The sequence below is a fragment of the Amborella trichopoda genome, chromosome 1 (genome assembly GCF_054954075.1).
Source record: "Amborella trichopoda isolate Santa Cruz 75 chromosome 1, AtrichopodaSantaCruz75HAP2 v2.0, whole genome shotgun sequence".
Lineage (NCBI taxonomy): Eukaryota > Viridiplantae > Streptophyta > Magnoliopsida > Amborellales > Amborellaceae > Amborella > Amborella trichopoda.
The window spans coordinates 48,698,216-48,716,865 of record NC_142336.1 but is presented as its reverse complement, the minus strand read 5'-3'; the positions used below and the strand labels follow the sequence as shown (position 1 = coordinate 48,716,865).

At 34.0% G+C, this 18,650-nt stretch overlaps 1 protein-coding gene across 4 annotated transcripts; it reads right to left on the bottom strand.

Moving 5' to 3' along the window:
* Positions 1-8,090: 8,090 nt before the first annotated feature.
* Positions 8,091-14,731, bottom strand: LOC18442376 (CCT motif family protein). Of its 4 annotated transcripts, none has more exons than XR_016057908.1 (4): positions 11,914-14,731; positions 10,388-10,846; positions 8,784-8,972; positions 8,091-8,457 (listed from the first exon to the last, which is right to left on the bottom strand). XR_016057908.1 is itself a non-coding variant. In XM_088869921.1 (4 exons), the coding sequence occupies exons 2-4, from the start codon at positions 10,727-10,729 to the stop codon at positions 8,389-8,391; spliced, it is 564 nt and encodes a 187-aa protein (XP_088726047.1). In that variant the 5' UTR covers positions 10,730-10,846; positions 11,914-14,731; the 3' UTR covers positions 8,091-8,388. The 4 variants fall into 4 exon arrangements, 2 of the variants coding, with proteins under 2 accessions (XP_088726047.1, XP_006852657.1); XR_016057907.1 differs by having other exon boundaries at positions 14,592-14,731; XM_088869921.1 differs by having other exon boundaries at positions 8,784-8,936.
* Positions 14,732-18,650: the final 3,919 nt, after the last annotated feature.

The window sequence follows — 18,650 nt, the reverse complement described above, 5'->3', positions numbered from 1 at the left end:
ATTGTCAAGCAGTATGGAACTTGTGATATTTTATTTTAGCAGGCAGTTGCAAGGGGCTTGGTGCGGTGCATGTTTAATATCATTCTTCTCGTGATATGAAATACTAAACAAAAAAGTGAACTATTTTTCCTGATGTTATCAGGAATGGTTGGCCATGGAATTGGTGAGGGTTCTGATCTGATTAGAATAGGTTCAATTATTGGTTGGATTGGTTTGACCAAATAATAGACAAAGAAAAAATATGAATAATGGTTCAACAATATGTAATATATTAAAAAAGGCATCTGAATTTATTTGGCTAGTCGAAGCGAGTGGAAATCATTAGGTTAGACTAGTCAAATATTTATTTTAACCAGTTTTTGATCAAATCAAATTTTTACTATGACTTGTGACTTGATATATGTTGAATAGGTGAACTTACTGTATTGCACATTTGGGTTTCAAGGGTGCAGCTCCAGTAAAATCCAAACATGAGGACTGGATGATTTGGGAGTGAGCAAACCGATCGATTTCAAAGCCATTGTATTATTGGGTATATTGTGGAACAAAGTAGTAGATCATGAATGGGGGCAAACACAACGGCTGATTATTGGAATGTCCTACCCACTTTCATGTCGAACGTTTGAACATGTTTACCCACTAATTAGAGATCTCCTCGGGGCTTATCTTTTCAAACTCATTTGTATAAAGTTGATATAGGCGTCACATACCAATTTAATTAACATAGGAAGCAATTGTTATATCAAAATGCTTATTACTTTAATTTAATATGTGGCAAAATAAAAAATGCAACAACTATATCTATAATCACTGTGAGAAATATTATCAAACAGTTAGTATGCATACATTGTTATAACAACCATCAAGATAATCATGCAACATGTAACGGCTCCTCCAAACTGCACAATATGTAGTCAAATATAAATTTCCACTTTTTTCTTGATTCTCCTTGGTATAAACTATAACAAAGAACAAAATGTAAGGGCTCCTCCAAACTGCACAATATGTAGTCAAATATAAATTTCCTCTTTTTTCTTTTTTCTTGATTCTCCTAGGTATAAACTATAGCAAAGAACAAACAAAAGAGAAAAATATGGAGTGCGCTCATCGAAACCAAATACAAGCCAACTTGAGCTTTAAAATGGTGGCATGCATAGAAAAAAACTAGCACACCATACCTAGCTCTCCTAATCCTACTTCTATTATATGGAGCTTTAACATGGTGGCATGCATAGAAAAAAAATAGCACATCATAGCTAGCTCTCCTAATGCTACTTCTATTATACAGAGCTTTGTTTCAATGAGAACTCTAACCAATCAAATTAGAGCGCAATTCAAAAATTTCACTAGAAGAGGTTGTTTTGATGTCTAAATATTCTTAAATTGATCCTCTCGACATCAAGATGCATGGACATGAGAAAAAAAATGGATTTTAGAAATAGTGCATCTTGTAACATATTTTTGGACCATCAATTTTCAAGTTTTCCTAGATCTACTTGATCTTCACTATTTTTAAAGCGTTAAATTTTAAAATTAAAAATAAAAATTTATTTTAAAGCTTTACTCAATACTATTTCTTAATACTATTAGAAGTTGCGCTTTACTATGATTGTTTAGAGCCTCGGCACTATACAAACAACAACCTTTTTTCAATGGGTGCATTTTTCTGGGCTGTAGCTATTGTTACCAGGAGAAAAGATAAAGTGAATTTGAGGTAATTTTGGTTAAAAAATGATTGCTTTTATACCAATTTAGGCAAAAAAACATGGGGAAAACCCCACATTGAAGATGCCCTTACTATTTTGACATTACTTTGATTTTACAAATCATTCAAATGTTAATGAGAAGAGCTTTATTGTGATCACTTGAGTGATTCGTGCTTCATTCTCATGTTAGTAAGTACATATGTTTAATAGCATAAGCCATGCATTTACCCGTATTTATCAATTGTCATGACATATTGCATAATCATCAACCCAATAATGAACTTTTTGCACATGCTTTTAGATCAACAATACTTTTCTACTAGGCGTTCAACAACTAACAACACTAGACACCTTATATTGCTAATGCCATATGTGCAACTGGTGAAACTACAACGGTGTACTAAGCCCCATATAATCTCACAAAGAGATACATCTCATTAAGAAATTATGTTTGGGTGTGTTTTGGACTGGATAATATCCAAATATACATCAGGCCATGCCACTGAAAAGGCTAATTCACCAATGTTCAAGGATTGTTGGCCAATGTTGGTAGTAAAATTTAACCCTATTAAGTCTAGACAGATGGATAATTAGTAGATGCATTATAAGCCTATGGTCAAAGTTTCATGAAGATCTGATCGTGTTTGATTCATCTAGGGCTCTAAAAGCTTGGCCGCTACTAGCCTGGCTAGCCGTCTAATATAAAACTCAGTAAAATGAGCTTAGATGAGCTTGAAACTTGAAGAGTAGTTGGAATGATATTCCTAGAGCCTATAGATGCAATTTCTTGAACATTGGATCATGTTTGACCCCTTTTTTATTGGCCAAATAGGCTCTATAAGCTCGATGATGGATGGAGAAAAAAATACTTATAATAGGTGAGAGACTATATCTTTTCTTAGGGTCTGCAAAGGAATCTACCTGCAAGAGAATCCACCGCAACGAGAGAATATACCCTCTATCAGGGTGAGGGAATTCACTCAAACAATTTTTTCATAAGACCAAATTTTACTCAATTTCAATCTCTGACCATTCTCTTATCTTTTACAATGAAAGGACATCTCCCTTTAAATAGACTTTGAAGAAAAAACACATCCTCTCGCGAAAATATCATCTCTCTAGATCTCTCTCCCTATTTTCTCTCTCATGAAAATATAATCTCTTTTAAAAATTATGCACCATATTTGTCGGTCTTTATCTTCCTCATATCTAACTCCTTTATCTTTTTCCTATTTTAATACCCTTTAAATTCTTCAATAAATTTAACTAAAATCTTTTAAGCAACTTTATCCTATGATAAGCTTTAAAAAAAAAAACCTAACTTACACTAAAATACACCTTCCTTAAAAACTCACACTATCCATTCCTAAAAATCTGCTTCACTGCTCTATTAGCTTGGCCACCGTTGTAGTAGACCCGCCTAACAGTCCAATATGAAACTCACTAAAATGAGTTCAGTTGGGCCTGAAATGTCACAACTAGTTGGAACTTGGAATGACACTCCTAAAGCTTGCATATGAATTTTCATGAAGATTGGATCATTTGAGGAGTTTTCGTTGGTTGAATAAGTTCGAGACCGCGACTTTATAAGGTTGGCTGTTGTTCCAGTAGGCTCAGCCAAAGGTTCGATTCAAAAGCTAGTCAAATCAGCTGAAATCGTTCTGGAACTTCACAAGCGGTTGGAATCATAGCCCTAAACATCAAATGGTATATACCATTTGATGCCTCTTTCAATCTAATGTCCGCCAGAGGAATGTCTCATGGCTTGGCAGTCAGTCCATAAACTTGCTATCTCAAATTGATGAAAAACTTTGGTAAATGTTAATTTAAGGCATCCTAAATCTAACTTTAGAGTTTCATGTTATTTGACCTGGATCTTATACCCCTCTTTTATATTGGAGGTCAAGAATTTAGCCATTGTTGGTCAGGGAATGCCTCAGGGGTTTGACCAATGATCCATAAACCAACTTTCATGAATTAAAGTAAAATTTTGGGCTAGTGATGTTCAATGCATCAAAATTTAAAGTTAAAGTTTTAAAGTCACTCCAACTTGATCAAACACACTTCTGTATCCATTACAGGTGAAGGTTTATCCACCATTGGTCAGGATATGCCATATGGTTTGACAAGCGGCTTGTAAGATATCTTCCTCGAATCGACAAGAAACTGATTGGAATTTTAATCGCAAGGCATCATAAAGCTTAATTTTGCAGTTTTGGATTCAATTTGAACTCACTTCTTACGTAGTGGAAATCAAAGATTTATCCACTGGTCAAGGAATGCTTGATGGCTTGATCAATGGTCTAATAGTCTAGGAGTAAACTTCCTAAGATCAAGATGAAATTTTGTGGAAGTTTTTCTAGAGGCATAATAAGAATAGAAATTTAAGGCCATTTGGTCTTGATTTGATTGATTTTCTTATAGAAGGGAGGTCGAGGACCGTTCATTAAGTATCGTTCATCAGGCAATAGACCTTCATGTATTCAAATTGTGACATCTCTCAAAACTATAAGTGAATGTTCTCACTCAATGCCCTTTAATCCATAAAAGAGTCTTTTTCGATGATTTCATATTTTGGGAGTAATTTGACTTGTAATATAGCTGATTGTACAAACTGCAAATTGATCCAAATTGAGATTTAAATATATTTTGCTAGAGATCCTCCACCAGAATTCAAAGCTTTTGGAACCATACAACCTTGATTTGCAAGTGGTTTTTATGTGGAAAATTATGATAGATATCAGAAGGGCAGCTTTGATGAGCCATATCCCATTCATTTTTTATCCTTTTTTATATGAGATTTGTAATATTGAATTCCTCTTTCAGACTTGTATAGGTGCGGTAAATATCAGAATAAAAAAGATTCATAGTTTGAGAGAGGCAAACACTGCTCATTTGCTCTTCCATGGACCACCTGTCAAGAAAGGGCAACCACTCACTTAAGATTTCTCGAAGATAATCCACGTTTTATGGGTATCGGTTAATGTAAAGCCACTCCCCTTGTTGTGGGGTCGTCGTGGTTGCATCTCCACACCCTAGTCATCACGTCGCGGATTTCATTTCCCACCGACACCACCCCACTAATACTTCAAAAAAAAAAACTAACTCTTAAACTATTTGAAGAAAAAAAGTAGGGATAGGTCTTCCCCATAAAATTACCCAAAAAAAAAAAAAAATCCTTCTTATGTCATGTTCCTATGACAAGAGTGGGCCTAAACTATTTGATTTTCGATAATGATTAAAAAATCAGTTACACACTGATTGTACTCAAGACTCGGGTTAGTGTCTACATTTTCTTTCTTCCTTGGAGGGTCTATATTTTGTCTTGAAACCTAAGTGAAAGGTGTTCTTCCTTGCATAAAAGTAGGTAGAGATGTAAATGAAGCATTACATCTAGCGGCTCCTTTGTACCGAGCTGTACATTTTATTGAAAAAGCCCTCAATCACATACGATCTTACGTGAATTGGTTCCCCGTTTGCGTTTGTCTTCGTTTCCAGTTACTTGATTGCCTTAGGAGTCGCATTCCCTCGTACATACAAACACATTTATACAACTGCCCTAACGATACTACCACATAGGCTCGAGATAGTGGACGCACGCTACTAGTTCGTGGAGCTTTCCCCTTTCAGAGAGTTTTATTACATAATAGTCGGGGTGGTAACGGACCCGGACCAGACCTAGGTCTGCGTGTGGGTCCAAAAATTGGACTTGGCAGGTTGGGTACAGGTCCAAATATTGAACCTGAACATTATTTGAGTATGGGTCTATGTAGACCCAACTTGGTCCCGACCCGAACAGTGTTTTTATTTAAATAATACTTAATATATAATATTTTAATAAAAATTATCAGAAATATATTTTAATTTTTGTCTATTTAACAAAAAAACCATCCACTTTCATAAACCTCATTCATACACTTTTTCTTCAATTTTGACATTCTTCTTTACAAAAATACCTTTGACAGTAGTCGTATTACCGTAATGACTGCCGTATTAAGGTACTTTAAATACCGTCATGGTCAGGCTAGGGCTTACGGTATTCTAAGTACCGTAATGACCATGTTAAACATTATGATACTTTACAAACCATAATGCTCATTGAGTCTCTTTCTCTCTCATTTGCCACATCATACTGCAATTTAAGTACCGTAATGACTAGGTTAAGCATAACGGTACTTTAAAGTACGTTAATGCTTAGCCTGATCATTACGGTACTCAAAGTACCGTAATGCGGTAGTCATTACTGTAATACAATTACCGTGAAGGCTATTTTGGTTAAGAAAATGCCAAAATTGAGGAAAAAAAGAAGAAGAAGGTGTAGGTGTAGACGAGGTTTATGACAGTTGAGATTTCTTTTTTTAAATTAGACGAAAATTAAAGTATATTTCAAATTATTTCCCATATATATATAGTTATAATATTTAAATAATACATGTATAGATTTAAATATATATATAACGATGTATTTTTAGTTATAATATTTAAATAATACATGTATAGATTTAACATAATATTTAAATATATTCAAAAAAAATTTGGGTCGGATCCAGGTCTGGGTCTGTCCTCAGACCCGACCCGACCCATTGCCACCTACATAATAGTAAGACACATCTCAAAAGCCTACTAGAAAAAGTTGTTTCAATGCTGAAAAGTCTCCACTTGGTTATCTCTACCTCAACATATGGAAATAAATTAAAAAAACAAAATAGAGAGAGAAAAATTTCAAGTCATAAAAATAATGCATCGTGTAACACATTATCTGAAAACGTCAATTCTCAAGATTTTTTAGAATTTCTTAGTGTTCATAAATATGTTCTATCAACACTATTTTTGAAATTTTAAATTTCATAGTTGGGCGTGAAAATAGATTTTCAGGCAATCATAAGGGTTTTCGACAACGGAAGTGTATATTCTTTTCTTTTTTTTGAAACGATAATAATTTCATTGAGAATGAAGAGTTACACCGTCAAAGAGCAAAAAGAAAAAAAGGAGGCAACCAGAACGGAGAGAGCAAGTTACATCAAAGCACCCTTTTTTTTGCAAGAGTATCAGCTTCCGTATTACGTTCACAGAAGATGTGGCAAAAGTCCACCTCCTTACCCTGCAATCGAAAGTGTATATTTCAGCATGGTTTAGATGCATGTCACCTTTACACCCACTTATATATATAAGATTTTGTTAGGGTGTTCGCACTATAGAAGCATTTTATAATGGGTGCAGTTTGTATAGAGTCGAGACTCTAAACAATCAAAGTAAAGTGCACCTTCAAATAGTATCAAGAAATGTGGTTTCAATACTGGAAATGTTTGTGATAGCATTAAAATATATTTTCATATTTAATTATAAAATTTAAAATCTTGAAAACTAACAGTCTAAAAACTACATTACAAGATGCACAATTTCCAAAACTTGAAATCCATTTTGTTTCATGTTCATACACCTGATGATCAATTTGAGGATATTTGGACATCGAAACAACCTCTTCTATGGAAATTTTTGAGGTGGGCTCTAATTTGATTGTTTAAAGCCTCGGTTTTATATAAATTTTTTTCTTTTATAATTGTACTCAACAAATTTTTTGTACACTTATATACTATTATTTTGTAATACAATATGTTTTTTAGTGAGGATATTTTTTATCTCTAAGAGGGTAAAATAGATATTTTTATAAAAAACTAATGGCAATTAATATTTTGTGTGGTTTCTACAAGGCTAGATGCCCTAAATGATCAAAGTAAAGCGCACCCCGAAATATGTCATTTCATTATTAAAAATATTTATGATGGCCTGAAAATTTATTTTAATCTATAATTATAAAATTTCAGACTTCAAATGTAGATCATGTAGATATTTGAACACTTGAAAATCATGAAAATTGATTGTCTACATAATGCATATATGATGCACTATTTCCAAAACTTTAAGTTCATTTTTTTAAATCCATACATCTCAAGGTAAATCTCAAGGTCAAGATGATCGGATTTGAGGGTTGATCAACATCAAATCATTATTTTCCAATGAATTTTTTAGGTATGCTTTGATTTGATTATTTAGGGCATCAACTTCATATAAACTTTTTCCACATTCATATAAAGGTTGTATACTACGATATTATTTATCATTATTATAAACAAGTCACAATCACTCGTGACTATTGGACGTCAAATTGGATGGCTTAAAATATGTCATGAAATTGGAAAAATTAGGTCACAATCACTCATAGCAATTAGACGTCAAATTAGAAGCACCTTCTACAATGTAAAGAACTGCGTTTCTGGATTACCATGACAGAAACTGAGCAAGCTCACTCTATCTAGGCTGCCACAAAACACTCCATAACACCATTTCTCTTTTTTTTTCTTTTGAGAACTCCAGAATACTATCTTTTTCCACAAGAACCAAATTTGGATTGCCAGTTACATTTATTCAGAGTTATTTACAACATTAGCAGATACATGCCATTAGTAAGACCTGAACCAGAAGCAACACAATCATCAAGGCTTACTATATGGTGGCAAAGTGGTGAAGCCTAACGGATTACATAGCATACATAGCTTAACAGCAAACAGGCATAAGCCTCTGTTGGATATTACACGCATAGCTCCTATTTATTGATTGATTGCACATATAGCTCTTCTGAAACGAACCTCGCACTTTGGCAGCTTAAGAACCTTAGTTGGACTCAATCCATCTTTGCGAACCTCCCTCTAACTCTAGGCTGACAGTCCGCTAATGCCTTTCTACAGGCATACTGCAATAACAAGCAATAGCCATCATCATAATTCAAAACCAATGGCTGTCAAAGAAACAAACAATGAAAATGCTTGGTAAACGGTAAATTTTAAACAAAATTTCTACACTTGAGAATGCATTTATTGTTCAAGAAATTATAAACTTTTTGAAAACATTAAGGTAAAAATATCGAAGTCATGGATGTAATCTTCTGAAGCTTTCATGATATTTGTTGCTATGTTTTGAATATCTGGAGTTCCTTCTTTGACAGCTTCCTTTTTCTCCTTTATACATGCAAATATACAAAATGATGGGAAGTTAGATTTATCACACAATGCTCATTACCTTAATCTTCCTGTCAAAATTCCTCTTGGTCTTCTTCTTCCAGTATCTGTTAAGTCTCTCCTTGCGCTCTTCATGGGTGTAATTCCCAACTGTTAGCTGCCTCTCAAGAGGACGGCTGATAATGTTTGCTGGATTACCATTATTACCAAGTGTCTGTCATAAAACCCAAAATCAATGACCACGAACATCCTGTAGAATTTGCAGACACATCTAAACATCTCTTAGTATGTGTGTATTCTTGCAAATTCACAAGTACCAAGTAGAAATTTGAAAACGCAAGTGCACATATATACAAAACAAGGATTTGACAATATTCCCTTCGCAATGGAGAACATAAACATACCATTTTTTTGGGTCACAAAATATTCACCCAGTCAAATAGAAAATAAGTTTTGGGTGGCATCATTTTTAGTGATTTAGTTGGCCAATGACAAAAATATGCATAAAGCATTGGCTGATGGAGCATTAAATACACAAGAGGGCCAATGTAATTTCAGCCCTTTAGGCAGTTGTTTTCATTATTGCGCTTCAAAATGATAGGTTCAACCTCCACTCAAAAAGTATGTAGTTATTTTATGTCTAATAACCTGGAGGAGGTAAACATACTTCACTACAAACGTACTTCACTCTAGATTCACTATAAAGAGGAGCTAGTGAATCGCAACTTGTAAAATCATGCTTTGGAAAACAAGGTATACAAAATAAGGAAACAAAAATTATAGGCAAAAGAAGTTCCAAAAGAATTCTCTCCAAGAGAAAAAAAGGTTGGTAACAAACTAGCCATCTCCAAATCTGACTTAGGGTCCTTAGAACCCACCAGTCTTTAACAATAACCCTCAAAATAATACTAATCTAAGAAAGATACTTCTAAGAAGGCAACCACCTACCTTTCTTATGAGACAGACACCTAAAAGGCACATAGAGAGAGGGAATTATCCTCGTGGGGAGCATGTCAAGTGGAAACTTGCTTCTATCATAAATCCCATCCTCAAAAATGAGCGGACACCATCTTTTTTCCTAAGTTGGAGGATAACCATCTGACCCCAAGAGAGTCAATGATGATCACACTCACGTGCACATAAACATAACAGACAACGAAAAGCACCACAAATGAGTGTCTGAGAGAGACAGGTCTTCCCATGACCAACGATGCAGGGACAACATTGTCACATTAAAATCATTTAGAGCAGTTACCTATCATCTAAAGAGATAATGAACAATGCAGCTTTGCATACACCAATAGGAGATATGCCTAAAATTTCTACAGGTTATGACACCAACTAATGCAGTGGTAGAAATATAATATTTTTCAGAATTCCAGCAACACTTGCAATTTCAAAAATCAAAACCACTTCAAAAAAACCAAAATAAAGGAAAACTAAAGACTTGCAAGAGGCCAAAAATAACTGCAGAGAAGCGAGTGTCGGGAATGCAAAGTAGCAAGCAGGGGGAAGAAAGCAAACGATCAGTCATTGCAGAAAAATCAACACCCATAACCCAAGTTAATTCCCGAGGTTTCTTAAATCCACCTGTGAAATAAAACGATAAAAGAGGCCACTCATCAGAACAGATAAAATAAAACATAACTAGAAGAATAGTCCAACCTGAATATCTCCTGCACTATATGCCCTCCTCATCCCAAATGCAGCTCCTAAATCCACCCCTTCAAAATCCAGAAATGTCGGCATTGTAGATCTACTACCACCCGTATCCATCAAACGCAGACACCCTAAGCTTGCACTCCTCTGAATAGCTTCTGATTCCACCTCTCTCTTAATGTCACTATCTACACCATCATCCCCATCTGATTTCTTCTTCTCTTCCATCTCCACACCTCCTTCGATCTCCACACCTATGCTACCCAACTCTTTCTCATACCCATGAAAAACTTCATTAAGGAGATGGGTGGTGTCCAATTCCAAGGCCTTATCTGACATTATTGACATGGCTGATAAGGGATCGATGAGGATAGGAGGTTCTTCTGGGATGGTCTCCGGAGCTTTGAACAGGTCACCTTCTCCAAGGTCGTATTCCAATATTGATGGAGTTTGTACCAAGTTGTTCTATATAAATGGCCATATATAGAATGAGAACAGCGTAAAAAGGGAATGCGTTAGAAGTTATAATTCACAATATTTTAGGGAGATTGCCAAATCAAGCAAAGGATGAAAGCCCAGATATAAAAAATGATAATTCCTAAACGAATGTGGTAGAAAGGGATTGTTTATTAAAAAGCAATATATTGCAAGAACACCCATGTCCATAACCATAAAATCCAATCATTGATGGTATATTGATGACCTCACCATGTACTATTATAACCCTTAAACATGCCGTTGTAGTGATAAACAAAGAGAAATTAAAGAACCTAAGGAGATGAGGCAAAACTTTAAAAAATAAGGGAAAAATTGTGCACAATGATTCACCAATCATGCTGATTGAACAGCTACACATGCCAAACAGTACAGGAAGGCATCCATTGAGAAGAAAACTTCTAAATGTCCAATTCAAACAGTATTTTGCTGTTATTAACAGATGATTTGATTAACTAATGAAACGTCAAAAGCAACAGAAACAGTACCGCATCAAAGGGTTACTTTTGAAATCCATGCCATAAGAATTTCATAAAAAAAAAAAGAAAAAATTTCATAAAAAAAGAAAAGAAAAAAGAAAAACAAACTCATGCATAAGACTATTTATGGAATTATAGCTTCTTTATCATCTTCATTGATCACAAAGAAAATAGGTTCTAAAAGGACATATGCTACATAAGCTTTTAAAAGAAGTAAAGGCAAACTCAAGTACCAAACTTTGGTATTTGACCTAAAAAAGATGAACTTTCATGATGGATCAAGAACACAAGAAATTATATGATGAGAACGGGGATTCAAAAAAATGCACACAACAAGGGAAATACCACAAATACATTAATTCAAACAGGTTCCAAGGCACAAAGATTTCAGTGCAGTCAGATTTTGAATTCTCACTCCTTGGGCATAGGACAAGGTCAAGATTCAGGGTACTAACTTGACAAAGATCTTTCAAAGACAGGCAAGTGTTTGACAGTGGAAGATCCAGTAAAACAGTTAAAAACTGAACATCATTTCTTTGGTTCTTGGCAGCCTTTTACCTTTTTCTTCAGGCATCTCTTCCCCAAAATGCCCTGTTCTCATCTAATGGCCGCAAGAGTTACTCCATAACCAACTGCCTTAATTCAGTGGAAAGTAGGGTGTGATTGAATAAGGAAAAAGATCAAGTCTTTATGACTTCTCAGAAATCTTATTCCAATGACACTATGCATATTTCAATCTTTTTGGTCAATCCTATACAACTAACGACTCAGCTTGGGTTAAAGCTGACTCTGGGTTTCAGTAACTTCAGAAAATGGAAATATTTGAAACATCAATTAGGAAAAGTTCAGACCCCAGGTTTATATCAGTTGAAATTAGGGGCAGAGTGTCTACAATATATTCACCAAAATTTTAGCAGGTTTGCTTATGATATGATCCATGATCTAAGAAATGAAAGCGGATCTTGTTTAACAGCACAAGGAAGGAGTTGAACCTAAGCAGTTCGAAGACCACATCATAAAACTAAGTACTTGACCAAACTAACAACATTTTTGAAATTTATCACCACACTAAATGATGAAATAAAAAAACAGTATGAGAATGATGTAGATCAACATGCTCAACAATTTAAATTACAATAACGTTCTTCATTAAACACACAAAAAGAAGATAGATCATAGATCCACATGCATAGTCATGCTCCTTTCCCATTTTCTTTCTTTGGCAACTTTTTGAAAAATAAAACTATGCTTAGATCCTTGAGTATAAACTAACTTTATGAAAAATTACAACCAGTAAAGTTATATTATATAAGAAAATTATAATCTTAAGGAAAATTTATTATAATAATACCTATGAGAGATACTCTATTTAACACTTTACACATTTGCAGCTATTCCAACTCACGATAATGGGTCTTTTTATGGGTATCATAAAATCAAATCCTACCTATGAGAGATACACCATTTAACACTTTACACATTTGCAATTATTTTAACTCATGATAATGTGTCTTTTTATGTGTATTTGAAATCAAATCCAACTATATGTGTAAAATGTTAGATTTAGTGCATCTCTCATGGGTATCTTTATAAATTTCTCTAATCTTTAAAAAACTGAAAATAAGTTCAAAACTAGAAAGAACAAAGTGGGTAGCATTATATTTCTCGACCCAATTTTGGTTGAAGTACAGATATAAATTTAATAAGTGGTTCCAACATTAAAAAAATAAAAGAATGCTAAATACGCAACAATCAGCGAACATCATAACTGTCTTCTCATTTATAAAATCTTTTACTCAATCTCCCAAGGTTTCAGCTAGAGGCAGAGATAAACTTTGGCAAACTCAGGAAAGTGCTGAAGAAACTTATAATTCACCCTAAATTTCTGAATAATTGCCAGGTCCTTTCCTATAAACATATACACAAACTTCTCATAAGAATGAAAGCAAAATACATATTTCCCTAATTTGGTTAAAAAACATGAATCAAGACAAAGGAGTGGAGATAAGAGAAACAGTAGCACTAAAAACAGAGAAAAGTGCATCGCTTCCCCAATTCCCCACCCCTTTTTTTGCTTTTTTGGGAAGGTCAGCTGGGAATCGAACATTTCCTTATATATTGCCTCCAGTGCCGTAACCATCAAGCCAAGAGGCCAAACCCATTTTGTAAGTGCAGAGATACATACAGTAAATGGAGTTTCTAGAAAAGGAAAAAGATTCTGGGCAAAGCCTTCCATAAAAGAAAGATCATGAAAGAAGTGGGAATCTAGCTAGTGAAAAACTGAACCTGCTACGTCATTCCGTTCCAAATATCAAAAGCAAACACAGAATCGAGAGAGAGAGAGAGAGAGAGAGAGAGAGAGAGAGAGAAAGAGAGAGAAAGAGAGGGAAACACTGTAAAATTTTCTAAAAACTTAGCCAAATTAGAACTATTCTTGCAACTTTTATAACAAGATTTTTGAGAAAAGAGTTGTCCCAAGAAAACAAAATGGAAGTTCGACATAGATTTTACTCTGACATTTACAGTAAAAGGTCCAAATACCACTTAAGGAGTCAGTTAATTTCCATTCTTCTTCCATTAATGGATGTTTTTTAACAAAACAATTACAAATAGAAAAAATCAGCAAAAAAATTAATTTCAATGAATGTATAGGCAACAGAAACGATGGCCACAAAACAGAAAAATTCATTTTAATTATCAATTACAAAAATGAAAATTAAACAGAAACAAAATTCACGGTTACCACTGCAGCTATTAGCAACAGCAACAAAACGTCCCATATTCCTTAACTCTCTTAAGAAATAAAAACAAAGATTAAACAAAGTACATCATTATTCAAATCTTTTAATTCCTTTATTGTCATATTTACATCCCAAAATAAAATATTTCAGGCCAAATCTGCAAACAGCACTCATCAAGGCCTATAAAACCTCAAGACCCATACAGTAATCTCCTCCAAAACTCATAAAAAAAAAACCAAGAAAAAAGGGGGACTAACAAATTCAAAATTGAAAACGATTTCATCCCATTCTCTCCCTCCCCACCCAAAAAAAAAAAAATTCATAAGATTGTATATAAATAACTCAAACAAATAAACCAAAACTTTATTAAATGTAATCAAATTTTAGAACCTGCAAACTCATTCTAAATCAAGAAAACAAACAATAGATAAAAAAAAAAAAAAAAAAGAGCAAAAAAAACTTTGAAACAGTAAATAGAGAAGAAATGAGACGGACCCATGCATTTTGTTTTCGAAATCGGCAGAACTCCTCGAAATGCTGAACTTCATTTGAGAAGCCATGACAGTAAGGGAACAGCAAACCGGCTTCCGCATACATTTCAAAAACTGAGTTTATTTGCGATACCCTAAAACCCTAAAGTAGCCCACAGAGCCCTTTTATAGGGCATGGCCCAAAAAGGAGATATATCATCTCAGATACTGAGGCAAGGGACAGGGGAATATGATGATCTCACTTGTCATGTACATGCATCATGCATGTATGCCGACATGGTTAGAATTCAGCAACATCATACATACCCATCACATGGACTCCCTTAGAGGACTTTTTCGGTACAAAATTTTGGGAAATTGCCCAAGAATCTTTGGTCATTATTCCGAAATGAAGAAATTTGAATTTCAAGGTCTTGAAATTTACATCTCGGCTTTCAAAGAATTGGACAGATTCAAATTTGATATAATTTTTTTTTCTAAATATACAGACTTCAATTAGGTTTATTTTATTTATTTTTTCATTAAGGTCAGTCTTAAGGGGCAATGGGCTAGGTGTCCTGCCCTCGCTTATCAGCCCAGCTCTAAAAAAAAAACTGGGGCCGGACGAGGCCTAGGGAACCACAACTTGAGGGTAGGGCTGTGCTAGGCGCGGCCTGGTCCCCTCTTTCTCTTCTTTTTTTTTTTTTTTTTTTGACTCGGCCGGCATAATAAGGCTCTTTTTTTTTTTTTTTTGACTCGGCCGGCCTAATAAGGCTAGGGCTTGGCCACCCCTTTGGGAACTGGCGTCAGGGGTAGCTTGGCCCCTAGCCCGGCTTGCTCCTAGCTCCACTTATTTTATAAGTTGAAGAGGTTAAATACATCCCTAAAACTTTAGGTCCTAAAATAAGTCTTTTTACCTGAAAGAGTAAATAGACATTATACAATTCTCGGGAGAATAACAATTTTGGCGTTAATTAAAATAAAAATACCCTTAAGATACCAAGCTATAGTTTTTAGATGCCGTTCATACAAAGCACATGCATCGTGAGAAAAAGTAAAGGCGCACCTCAATATCGAGCTTGAAAATGCGGTTTTGATATTGGAAACCTTGTGATGGACTAAAAATCTAGTTTTGCATATGATTGCAAACTTTGAAATTTCAAAACTGGTACATATTTAGCATATCTATAAATATTTGAAATTAAATGGTCCAAATAATGTATTACAATATAAACTATTGTCAAGACTTCAAATATTTTTCTTTAAGATAGATAATTATCAAGATCGAGATGATCAATTTAAGAATTTTTCAATTGCAATTTCTGCTCTATATGATATGTGGCTCTATTTTTTTTAGAAGACTGGACATTATACTACCTTTTTCATATTGAGATTGTATACTAGGAGACCATTTGCTTTTGGATAAGAAGGTCATAATCATTTTTAGCTATTAAATGTGATATTTAACAAATTGAAGTATTATCACAACATTCGAGAAAGTTTATTTTGGATACCATACTTAATCAATGACGCATCCCCCTTGCACCCGATTTCATCTAACAATCAATACTAGTTGTGAACTCTTTGTACCAAAAATAAATGGTCTTATTGTAGACATTCCATTTCATATTTTAATGATCAAAAGATCTAGTAATAGAAAGATAGCCTAACAACAAGCCACTGCATAAATTGAAAGGTTTTTCTTCTTTATAAGTTCACTAAAAATATGAGAAAAGATTAAGAGATGATCATGATTTCCTGCGGGATCAAGAATTTGGAAGTATTTCCTTGATTCCTTCCTTTGGAAGAACTAAAAATTGCAAATGCCTTTGTTTCTTCTTTTGAAAGAAGTACCACTAATGCCTTTCATTATCTTTTTACTTTGATATATAAAATAACAAACGTTGATATTCTATTTGGCACTTTTGCTCTCTCACTAAAGTGGATCACTAAAATAAAGTTTGACATGTTATGAATGATGGCAAAAACTACTCAAAATAAATGTGACCTTTAAAAATCAGAACTTCATTTTTATTTTTGGTAACTATCACAACTTTATTTAGCAGTATTATCCTCTTAGATTAGATAAGGGTAAAGATTCCGCTCCTATACTATGCTTTTGCATAAGAATAAATTTACATCTACTCCGTGAGATCAAGCTAGACATTTAGCAACCACCTAAAAATCATTAGATGATTACAATTAAAATAAAAATTTAAATTTAATTTTCTAATACTTAGATCTCACCCTCTAAACATTGAACGGTCTCTATTCAACCTTCAAGTGCATAGAAGGTGCACTTAGGAATATTTTTTATTGAAGTTAATGCCATTGAGGAAGATGTTATATCCCAAAAATTTAGGTCCTAAAACTTAACCTAGATGTGATTTGACCCTAGGGAGCAAATAAAAGTATACTCAGATTATAATAACTTTTGGCAAAGCTAAAAAGTAAAGAAGCCCATAATAGACTTTTTCATTGACCTCTTTTAACCCCCAAGTCTTGCACCTGAAGACTTCAACGAGTAACAGCAAAACAAGGCATTACTTTCCGTCACGCGCTTTTAAGTGCCATCTTAGGAAATGCCTTAGAATTTGCGTTTAAGTAACACTGTAAAATGCGAATAGAAAAAAAAAAAAAGCTATAAAAGGTGCCAATTTTGGTATACATAAGTAGAATGCCCCTTAAAAATCTATTAGAAAAGGTGGTTCTGACACTTGAAAACTCTTCAATTGATTATCTCGACATGAGATGTATGTATATTAGCAAAAAAACAAAAAAAACACGATTTCAAGTCTCAAAAATAGTTCATCTTCTAGTATGCTACATGGACCATCAATTTTTAAGATTTTCAAGTGTTTATAAATCTGCTTGATCAAAACCATTTTGAAAACTTTTAAGTTCTACAATTAGGGATAAGAAAAGTTTTTTTTGGGTTATGATAAGATTTTTGGCACCAAGACTTCATCCTTGACAAAATTTGAAAGCACTCTTGCTTTGATTTTTTGAAGTTTTGATTGTTTGAAGTGGATACCTTGGATAAACCTCAACTAACCAAAAAAGGTGCCATAATGCAAGCTTTGGGATTTACGGATATTTTTATATCCTGGATTCAGAATTGTATTACCTCTCCCTCTTTTTCGGTTCTTCATCGGGGATCCCCAAAAGGTTATTTCAAGGGAAGTGGGATTTACTTCAAGTGAACCTTTGTTTCCTATTAAATATGGAAAAAAAGAGAGATTGATTGGGTACGCAAGTTTTTGGGACCGTAATAAGTTTTTTAAGTGAGTAAACCATGCTCATGTAAAGACTACTTAGGAGATTATTTTTTATCTGAAATTTTGGAATCTATGTTAAAATCACTAGAGGAGTATTCCCAAACATCATAAATTCATTTAGTTTTTCCCAGTGTTTCCTATGTCTCTTAAAATTTTCTTTTGGTTAATAAGAAAATATCAATTACCACAGAGTACTTGGTACCATGTAGTTATGGATAAATAGTGTAGCACTGAACATTTTGTACAAGATGGTGAAGGTGCCATGTGTGAGACGAGTGGGGGTGAGTCCCACACCAACACCTTTGCATGGATGCTCTTGTCTCATTTCATTGAGTTATGAGCCAAGCTTTTACGAAGCGGCAGTGTACTGTCAAGAACTTGCCTTCATCAAATAATGAGCATGAAATGACAAAGGATTGAAAACAAAAGGGAAAGAATCCAATAGAGCTTTTGAGCAAGGCACACTTTACAACTCAAAGGAAAGAAAACGATGTCGGTTTCAGTCATTGATCGTAAAAACTCGGATATATATATATATATATATATATATATATATATATATATATATATATATATATATATATATATATATATATATATATATATATATATATATATATATATATATATATATATATAGCGTCGAGGCTCTAAACAATCAAATTTGAGTCTATCTCAAAAATTTCACTAGAAGATGTTGTTTTGATGCTCAAATAACTTCAAATTGTTCATCTCGACATCAAGATGCATGGACATAAGAAAAAAATCGATTGCAAGTTTTAAAAATAGTGTATTTTGTAACACAT

Excerpts from the sequence above, each read along its gene's own strand:
- LOC18442376 (XM_006852595.4), bottom strand. The coding sequence starts at position 14,693 with ATGTATGCGGAAGCCGGTTTGCTGTTCCCTTACTGTCATGGCTTCTCA. Across the intron at positions 10,847-14,591 it reads TTCGAAAACAAAATGCATGG|AACAACTTGGTACAAACTCC; the intron begins GTCCGTCTCATT and ends CCATTTATATAG. Across the intron at positions 8,937-10,387 it reads ATAGTGCAGGAGATATTCAG|ACACTTGGTAATAATGGTAA; the intron begins GTTGGACTATTC and ends GTTTTATGACAG.